The sequence below is a fragment of the Dipodomys ordii genome, unplaced genomic scaffold, assembly GCF_000151885.1.
Source record: "Dipodomys ordii isolate 6190 unplaced genomic scaffold, Dord_2.0 Scaffold65, whole genome shotgun sequence".
Lineage (NCBI taxonomy): Eukaryota > Metazoa > Chordata > Mammalia > Rodentia > Heteromyidae > Dipodomys > Dipodomys ordii.
In genome coordinates, this window is record NW_012267281.1 from 6,779,397 (window position 1) to 6,789,390 (window position 9,994).

The 9,994-nt window shown below is 54.5% G+C and overlaps 1 protein-coding gene across 1 annotated transcript in view; it reads right to left on the reverse strand.

The window, feature by feature from the left end:
- Window positions 1–599: 599 nt before the first annotated feature.
- Window positions 600–9,994, reverse strand: part of Farp1 (FERM, RhoGEF (ARHGEF) and pleckstrin domain protein 1 (chondrocyte-derived)) — a 175,749-nt gene continuing 166,354 nt past the window's right edge. Inside the window, exons 19-26 of the mRNA XM_013023004.1 lie at window positions 5,910–5,978; window positions 5,548–5,637; window positions 4,938–5,020; window positions 4,745–4,857; window positions 4,241–4,407; window positions 2,569–2,676; window positions 2,232–2,383; window positions 600–1,002 (exon numbers count right to left, since the gene is read on the reverse strand). Of these exons, the coding sequence (XP_012878458.1) occupies window positions 921–1,002; window positions 2,232–2,383; window positions 2,569–2,676; window positions 4,241–4,407; window positions 4,745–4,857; window positions 4,938–5,020; window positions 5,548–5,637; window positions 5,910–5,978 (864 nt within the window). The 3' untranslated portion in view covers window positions 600–920. The remainder of the gene's footprint in view (window positions 1,003–2,231; window positions 2,384–2,568; window positions 2,677–4,240; window positions 4,408–4,744; window positions 4,858–4,937; window positions 5,021–5,547; window positions 5,638–5,909; window positions 5,979–9,994) is intronic.

Here is a 9,994-nt window from a genome sequence, read left to right on the forward strand (position 1 = left end):
GTGGAGGGGGAGGGTCCAGCCGAGGGCCGGGACCGTGTACTGTACCATTACCCAGCAGGCTCCCACATCCACAGTGCGCACACCGCCCTCTGGCGGGAACCCTACCAATGGCCCCAGTCAGTGACATACAGGTTCTCATGCTAGTGACACAGACAGCAAAACACCACAGCCTATCACGTCCTCACTGTATATACCACGCACAGTACAGCGACAGTCCAGGTATTGCACTGGATTTCTGCTTCTCTTCACAGAAAAACAACCCCGCTACAGTTTGTCAATAGCAATCACAAACAATTTGGTCAATTTCCACCAAGGTCTGCTTGCCCCCCACCCCCCCTTGGACCCGAGCCCCCCTGGGCAAAACGGAGCACACCGCAGACCCTTGTCAAGCAAAGTGAGTCGTACAAACGTCCTAGTATTACAAAAGTAGAAAGGGGGGGGGGACCCGAAATCTGAAAATGATCTCATTAGCTTTAAGACTGTGCCATGTGCATCGCCAACACTGGGAAAAAAATCCTTTTTTTTGTTTTGTTTTGTTTTTAAAAACAGCAGCCTACAGGTGAAAAGTAATAAAAGTCCTTTTCTAAGAAAAAGAAGAGCACGCGCTGCATTCAGGCTGCACGGGGTGGGAGTGGGGAGGGGAGATGGCATTTGGCACTCTTAATGATTCAATTCAATACTGGCACAAGCTGAAAAGAGCCCCCGGTGGCTGGGACTGACCGAGTCCCCGGCCTGGCGGAGGGAGGCTGCCGTTCCAATGAGAGATTAACGGTGGAGAAGACATCTGCGGAGGGAGGGAGGGAGGGAAAAGGGCAGACTTGCTGTAGAACCACCTTTGGTTCAGACAGCTGTGGAATATTCGCTAGATTTCACTGCCTTCCGGGGCAACCGCCACAGCTGCGTCGGCCAGCCGCGTGCAGTCAGTACACGTGAGACTCTTTGTGACTCAAGATGTGGGCCTTGGAGGCTGAGCTGGTAGCGCTTCGGATCACTTCCATCCACCTGCAACAGAGGAAGACGTCACTATTCTCCGTCACTCTTAAGCCCCAGCTCTGATTTGTCTTCTGTGTGTGTGTGTGTGTGTGTGTGTGTGTGTGTGTGTGTGTGTGTGTGTAGGGCTTCGTGTCACCTGGTGGTCATAGAAACATGACCTGATGGGAGACCACTGAGTTTCTACTGGCCACGTTAGCAGAAAAGTGAGGGTTCCTGAGGAACACAGTTTGGAAACCCTGGGCCTGGGCGTGCTCATCTCGAGGAGCAGGGCAGCAGGCTCCACTTTGAGCGGTTGGTGGCAAGCTGGCCATGTAGGAGACCTCTACCTCCTAAACCTTTTGGGAGATGGTGTAGGAACTCTGCTTTGGGTATCTGGTGAGCCAGTAGTTCTCAGTGAGACCTGGGAGACCTCCCGAGGCATCATCCCTGAGTTCAGGGGTGTCAGTCCACAAGGTCCAACATCCCATCATCTGATCTACCCTCAGAAGGCTGAGGCTGAGCGAGCGGGGTCTCCCCACTCCCAGCCCTCAGGCCTACGCCACTGAAGGCCACATTATCCAGATACCACCAGAAACAGACCTCAAATTGGATAAACCTAGCTCCTAAATGCAGCCTCTTAGTCTAGATTTTCCAGTCCAGGATAGAGTCTAAGAAGTACAATCTTCCAGGTAGTGTCATTCAGGATCTGCCTTTTTGTTTGCTTGGGGATGTTAAACTGGTTTTATCCCATTGTCTCTTTTCATGGAACTCTAGGGACCGTGCACGGCCCATCACTGGCCCCTTGATTTAGAACTGCACTGGGGGCACCAACGGAACAAGTTCCTGTTCTGTGGAAACTCTTCCCCCAGCAACATGACAGCTCTGGTTGGTAACTGCCGCCTTCCTACCCGTAACCCAAGGAGCCCGGCCAGAGGTGGGTATGCCAGAAGGCTGGAGTTCTGTGAGAGGATCAGTGCCTCAGCCCAATATTTCCACTGGACATCGGAATTTCAGGAGCCGTCTCAAGCCAAGGCCTGGCTTTGTTTCACAGATTTCTTGGTTAGATGAAGACTACTGTATTGGGGTGTCATTGCACCCCAGTAATGATACTCAAGAGGGGACCCAGGGACAGCTGAGCTCTCTCCTTCCTCATGAGGACTTTTGAACACACACACACACACACACACACACACACACACACGGCTACAAACAGAGCCCTGGGGTTGGGAAGGTTTCCACCTGCAGGTGACGACACCTACCGGTCAAACGTGTATTCACTTTCGGCCCGGAAGTAGTACACGTGGGACTTGAAATGCAGCTTGAAGACGTAGTCCTTGTGGATGTTCTCGGACTCAGAGGGAATGGTGAGAGAGTACCCCAGCAGAGGCAGGCTGGCCAGGGGGTGATTGTCCTGGGGAGGGGCAGAGGCAGAGTGTTCTGGGGCAGCAGCATGCGGCCCCCACCCACCAGTGACTCTGGGAGCCCAGGCGGCTGCACCCAAGGGCTCAGAGGCCAGAAAGGCTGAGCCACTGCTGCGGCTCCAGGAGTGAGCTACCCCCGAGGCCCAGGGTTCCCTGTCCCCTAGGGAACACTTACCTGGTGTGATTTATAGAAGAACAGGCAGAAGTTTGTGAACACCACCCACAGCTTCTGCCAGCCATTGCTGTTCTTGAATTTCCTCAACAGGTTCCCGGACAGCTGGTTCTACAAGATGAACGGGCCGGTCAGATGCCCAGATGGAGACCCATACTGGCCGAGTGCAGCTAGCCTCCAGGACGTGGTCCCTGGCGGTGTCCTGGTACGAAGGGCTGCTGGCCACGGGCACAGGGAGAAACACCTGCATTGTATGAGCCTGACTCTTGTTTTGTGTTTGTTTTTGTGCCGGTCCTGGGGCTTGAACTCAGGGTCTGGGTGTTGTCCCTGAGCTTTTTTCCCCCCCTTCAAGGCTAGTCACTACCACTTGAGCCACAATTCCACTTCCGGCTTTTTGGGTGATTAATTGGAGATAAGATTCTCAGATTTTCCTGCCAGGGCTGGCTTCAAACTGCCGATCTTTAGATCTCAGCCTCTTGAGTAGGATTACAGGGTGTGAGCCACTGGTACCCAGATTTAACTCCCGTTTTAACTTCTAAATTAATTTTGTATTACTGGGGGTTAAACTCAGAGCCCGATCTGATTAGGCCCTGCCTGCAGCAGCTCAGGATTTGACCTTATTCAGGAGATGATGAGGTGAGCAGGGTCTCACGAGTCCTTTTCCAGTGTCAGTGGGGTCTGCTGAGGAGTCATGGGGGCACGGAGGCAAGGAACGGTGTACAATCAGCAGAGACCACAGCATCCACAGCCACACAATACCTGGCAGCCAGGAACAAGCTGGAGAGGGGCTCTGAGGCTCCCCACAGGCTTCAGGGGGTCCATAACAGGCTAATATCTTGAGTTTTGACTTTTAGCTTCCAGACTGGCAAGAAATGTCAAAGCCCCTGGTGTGTGGTTCTTTTTCTGGAGAGCTGGAAGGACCGAAGGGCTCCTGACTGCCACCTAGTGGGCCAGGGTGGGAGCTCTCCTGCTTGGTTCTAGGGGCTCCATCTAGCCCTTCAGGTCCCTCAAAAATTCACAGTGACTTTACGTGCTTTTGGGGCTTCCAAGCTTTCCATCAAACCCACTACTGGTTCATAGCTGTACGTGCCCAGGTGGTAGGCTAGGTTTGGCCTGTGGCGATCTTGGACCCGTGCTTTAGGGGAAGGATGTATTCCCATTCCCCCCCCCCCCCCCCCCCCCCCCCCCCCGCCATGTAGGGAAGGCCGTGTAGACCCCTTGCCCACGGGGCCAGGATAACACAGTATTTCTAGGCCACAGAGGACTTGAAGAGAGGCTCCAATCCCTGCACCCGGTGACCGCAGTGTGACACTACAGTCCCATCACAGCTGGGACTTGGTCTATGTTTAGAGTGAGTGTGGCTGGGTGCTGGTGATTTAGGCATGTCCTCTTAGCTACTCAGGAGGCTGCGATTTGAGGACTGAGATTGGAGGCCAGCCCAGGCATGAACGTCTGTGAGACTCTCACCTCGGGTAGCTTCAACGCTAGACAGCCTGGATCGGCCAGGACAGGAGCTGGTCCGACCGGGAGGGAGGGAAGCAAGCTTTCCTGTCCTGGCAAGCTTCTGGGCTTGGACTGCACTGCACTGGGCTGGACTACAGATGGCCTGGAAAGGTCTGGAAGGCTTCACAGTCACCGTGGCCCTCAGCCCGGCTGACGGCGCATGCGCGCTTACCTCCACGGCGATGCTGAAGTCCACCATGGAGACGCTGGTGTTGCGGTGCCAGCACACGTGCACCATGGTGTTCCCGCGGTGCGGGGCCTGGCGCTCCAGCGAGGTCCGGGAGGCGCTCAGGTCATCCTCCGACTCCTGGTCGGCCACGGGGGCTTCCTCCGGGGACTCTAGGAGGGGGGACAGGGACAGCGCTACTGCTTCCTCCTTGCCCCGAGATGCAGGCTGGGCCTGAGGGCCCCGCGTGGGCCTCCACCCCCAGCCTCCCTGCCTCCGCAGGGGTAGGGACTCTTGGTGAGCACCGGGCCTGCAGGCCTCAGGCAGACGGCCTCCTCCCTCCGTAGGTGCTGACGGCCCTGCTCCCTACTTTTCCAGGGGTTCACTCCAGGAAAGGGGAGGGTCGTGAATTGGAACTCTGGGTGGGGCTGGGGGGCTAGAAATGCTGTCTGGAGCTCCCTTCCACAGATGTTCCTGAGCCACGCGTGGCCTTGGGCCCCTGCCACTTACTGCTGTCGGGAGGGCTGCTAGCGAGGAAGTCGGCCGAGGGGCCGCTGCTTTTCTCGGCCAGGTCGATGGCCATCCGGATGTCCTCCACCCACTTCTCCATCTCGGCCCTGGAACTGAAGATGGACACAGGCATCAGCTTTGCTGAGCACAGCAGGTCAAAGGCACACAGGTCAGAGGTCAGGCTTGGGGTTACCTGGCGGCCACGATGATGGACTGGCGCTGGCCGCGGAGGGTCAGGCAGTGGGGCACGCCCCACTCATCCTCGCTCTCCTCCACCTGCGGGCGAGAGCGGCCGTGTTACTGCAGGCACACGCGTGTGTGCTGATGACCCCCAAACTGACCAGGACACCAAAGGTGAAACCAGGGTGGGCGGGCCCCGCCCAGGGGATCAGCCTAGGACAGGCGGGAGGGAAGGCCAACACTTGCTGATACATTCATTTATGTATTTTTGGTGCCAGTCCTAGGGCTTAAACTCGGAAGCTGGGCGCTGTCCCTGAGTGACTTCTTTACTCAAGGCTGGTGCTCAACCACATGAGCCACAGCGACACTTCAGGCTTTTTGGTGGTCAATTGGAGATAGAGTCTCATGGACTTTCTTGCTTGAGCTGGCTTCAAACCTCAGTCCTCAGATCTCAGCCTCCGGAGTAGCTAGGATTACAGGCATGAGCCACTGGCGCTGCTTGGCTTTAATTATTTTCTTTAATAGCCAGGATTACAGGCGTGAGCCACCAGTGCTTGGCTAGAAGGGCCATTCTATAGGTGGGCTGTGGTCCCTCCTCCCCCCTCCCACCCGCCTGTGCTCACCGTCATGCCGTAGAGGGGGAGCTGCCCGTGGACTTTAAACTGATTGGAGGTCGTCAGGCCCCGGCTGGTGTACAGCAGCACGTCGTTGAACTAGAGGGACAAGCAGAAGGGGGGTGGGGCTGCGTCATCTCTGCTTAAAACCAGCCAGGCCCTCTGTGCAACCGGAGCCTCAACCTGTCCAGCCTTCTGCGTCTGCCCGCAGAGGGGCGTGGTCATGAGCCTTCTGTGCAGAGGGGCGTGGTCACGAGCCTTCTGCACCTGCCCGCAGAGGGGCGTGGTCACGAGCCTTCCGTGCAGAGGGGCGTGGTTACAAGCCTTCCTGGCCCACGGGGGGGGGGGGGGGGAAGGGGGGCACTACTCACCAAGAAGAACATGCGCTGCTGGAGTCCCTTCCCCGAGAGCTTGCTGAGGCTGCCCAGGCGGATGAACTCCTGCGGAGCAGACAGAACCCTGGTCACCAAGGCTTGTGTGGGGCCCCGACCTGTGACAGGCAGGGGCAGCACACGGGTGCTGTGCTAAGTTAAAACTGGCAGCCTCATCTCATCTCTGCCCCTCCTGGGAGCTGGGGTGGGAGGGGTGCGGTCAGCTCCATCTCCCAGGGCAGCAGACTAGAGGCTCAGCAGACAGAGGCTCAGGGCAGTGGGAGGTGGGTGCGCCTAATGCAGGGTGTGCTGATCGCACCCCAGCGTTTCTGAAGACAAGGGCAATACACTTGCCCCCAGCTTTGTATGTTCCCCCACCTGGAGGGAGATGACCAGGACCCGAGTGGTGTTCAAGGAGAAAGAAGCTGCACAGAGACAGCCAGGGACTGGGGAACACAGCACTGCGGCGACACGATCCTGCTCCTCGATCCATGACGCGGGTGCTTAGAAACCAGGAACTGCTCCAGGATAAACGAACAAGAGGCAAACCCAGCAATGGTGGCTCAGCCTGTCATCCTAGCTACTCAGGAGGCTGAGATATGAGGATCGCGGTTCGAAGCCAGCCTGGGCAGGAAAGTCCATGAGACTCTTATCTCCAATAAACCACCAGAAAACTGGAAGTGGCACTGTTTAGCTCAAGTGGTAGAGCACTTGCCCTGAGCTGAAGAGCTGAGGGACAGCGTCCAGGCCCAGAGTTCAAGCCCCACAACCAACAACAACAATAACAAAAAGAAACCAGGTACTGTTTCAGGATAAACGAATAAGAGGCAAACAGCACCAGTGGCTCACGCCTGCAATCCTAGCTACTCAGTGTGCTGAGATACTAGGATGGAAGTTCCAATCTAGCCCAGGCATGGCTATGAGACTTACTGCCAATTAACCACCCAAGAAGCAGAAAGCAGAGCTGTGTGTGGCTCAAGTGGTAGACCACCAGCCTTGAGCAAAAAAGTAAAAGCACCATATCCAGACCCTGAGTTTAAGACCCTATCTGGCACCAAGAAAACCAAACCAAACCAAAAAACCAACAACAAACCAAAGAGCCTCTGTACATCATCTTTATGAGAACAATAACAAATAAAAACTAAATAGAAAAAAAACAAAGAGCAAGAAGCAAGTGGGAAATGGGTCTATAGAAATTTCTATCTCAAATTACATCTCCCCTGACCCCAACTCCCTGAGGACAGGGATCGAACAGATAGCAACTTGTACAAACAAACATTTACCGGGTACTAGTGGCTCATGCCTGTCATCCTAGCTACTCAGAAGGCTGAGATCTGAGGATCATGGTTCAAAGCTAGGCTGGGCAGGAAACTCCGTGAGATTCTTATCTCAATAAATCACTAGAAAACTGGAAGTGGCGCTGTGGCTCAAGCGGTTCAGTGCTGAAAAGCACAGGGACAGTGCCCATGCTGAGTTCAAGCCCCACGACCGACAAAAAAAACTACTCAGAAAAGTCCGGAAGTGGCACTGTGGCTCAAATGGTAGAGCGCTAGCTTTAAGCACAAAGAGGCTCAGGGACAGTACCCTGGCCCTGAGTTCAAGCCCCAGGACTGGCAGAAAAAAAGAGAAGCAAACATCCATTCATTTATTTTTGTGTTGAGAGTCTTGCTATGTTGGCCTCAACTGCTGAGCTCAAGTGATTCTCTCAGCCTCCTGAGTAGTGGGACAGGTGCTTGGCCAAATATCTGACGGTCTTTTTTTGGGGGGGGGGGTAGGGTTGGTCATGGGGCTTGAATTCTGGGCCTGGGCGCTGTCCCTCAGCAATTCAGCTCAAGGCAAGTGCTCTACCACTTGAGCCACAGCACCACTTCCGGTTTTCTGGTGGTTTATTGGAGATAAGAGTTTCACCGACTTTCCTGCCTGGGCTGGCTTTGAACTGTGATCCTCAGATTTCAGCCTCTTCAGTAGCTAGGATTGCAGGCGTGAGCAACCAGCGCCTGGCTTTGACAGTCTTTTTTAATTGGGTAAAATGCACACCAAAGCTGCCGTGTGTTTCTATCAGTACATTCACAGAGTGGTGACAAATCACTACATCAACAGCTTGCTCCCTGCGGGGGCCTGCACCCCTCCATTTCATTCAGAGAGGCACGGGGGGGGGGGTGGCTCTGAAGTCACTAACAGCACTTCAATTCCAAGTCCACCTTTATCAATCACAGAGACGTCTCTGCTGAGCACACAGCAATGCTGGGCGCTCATGTCAGCTCTATACTGGAGCTTGAAATCCAGTATCATCGTTTCTCTTCTCAGATGAGGAAACCAAGGGTCAAATGGACGCAGGGGCTTGTCCACGACCCTGGGACCAGCTGGTGGGCCACAGGGGCAGCATCTGGTCAGCGGCCTTTGATGCTAAGAAGATGCCGTGCAGTGTAGTGAGGCCAGTTAGGGCATGCTTCAATCTCTTCTGTACCCCGAAACGCAGGGAATTACTTACAATGGGTCCTGTGCACCGGGTAGCATAGCATGAGCACTATTTGATCACGTTCAAAGGGAAGGAAAATGTCAGGGATCTCACCAAGCGACCCCCAGGGCGGCAGGAGGCCGTCCCGGCCCAGCCCTCGCAGGACTGTCTCCAGCTCCCCACCGTCTCTCACCATCCGCTTTGGAGTCGGTGTGGTGGGTAGGTGTCCTGACAGAAACATTCCACTAATCTGGTCCCCTCTGGGAGCCCCAATAGGGGACTCAAGGGCCCCAGCCTGCTTGGACCCCTGTCTGCAGCTCAAGACACGCACGTGGGCCGTCGGAGGCTAACCTTGTCTACCAAAGCTGGGAGGTACAAGTTATGAAGTGGGGTAGCCGGCCGCTGCTGGGCAGGGCTTCATCACATAAGTGCCCAGCCCGCTATGATGGACACGTCTCATGAGGGGTGCTGGGAGCTGAAGGGTTAATAGTACAAATAAACACGCATCTCTCCCAGAACTGGTTCAAACGTGATTTTGATTTTTGAATTCAAATTGCATCTTTAAAAAAAGTACCTGGGCTGGGAAGGTGGCTCAGTGGCAGAGTGCTTGCCTTGCATGCCTGAGGCCCTGGGTTCGATTCCTCAGCACCACATAAGCAAAAAAGAAAAAAGAAAAAAGCTGGAAGTGGTGCTGTGGCTCAAGTGGTAAAGCGCTAGCCTGAGCTGAAGAGCTGAGGGACAGCGCCCAGGCCCAGAGTTCAGGCCCATGACTGGGACCCCCAAAAAAAAAAATTAGAGCCATGGCTCAAGTGGTAAAGCGCTAGCCTTGAGCTGAAGAGCTGAGGGACAGCGCCCAGGCCCAGAGTTCAGGCCCATGACTGGACCAAAAAAAAAATAAAATAAAATAAAAAATAAAAAAAAATACCTCGCATACTTTCATGAGACTTTGTAGTATATGTACATGCGCTACAGCTCCTCTGTTTTTTGTTTTTTTTTTGTCGGTTAGGGGGCTTGAACTCTGGGCCTGGGGGCTGTCCCTGAGCTCTTCAGCTCAAGGTGAGTGCTCTACCACTTGAGCCACAGCACCACTTCTGGTTTTCTGAGTGATTTATCAGATGTAAGTCTCACAGAGCCTGGCACCGGTGGCTCACGCCAGTAATCCTAGCTACTCAGGAGGCTGAGGATCTTGGTTCAAAGCCAGCCTGGGCAAGAGAGTCCATAAGACTCTTGTCCTCAATTAACCACCAAAACCCAGAAGTGGTGCTGGTTCAAGTGGTAAAGCGCTAGCCTTGAGCTGAAGAGCTCAAGGACAGTACCCAGGCCCAGAGTCTCACAGGCTTCCCTGCCTGGGCTGGCTTTGAACTGCAGTCCTCAGATCTCACCCTCCTGAGTAGCTAGGATTATAGGTGTGAGCCACTGGTGCCCGAATTCCTCTGGTTTTATTTCACCATTTTATCCAGTTCTCTCTGTCTCATTTCACTTCTTTTCCTTCTTTCCTTCCTTCTTTTTTTTTTTTTTTTTGCCAGTTCTGTGGGTTGAACTCTGAGCCTGGGCGCTGCCCCTGAGCTCCTTTCATTCAAGCCTAGCGCTGTACCACTTGAGCCACAGCACCACTTCCGGTTTTCTG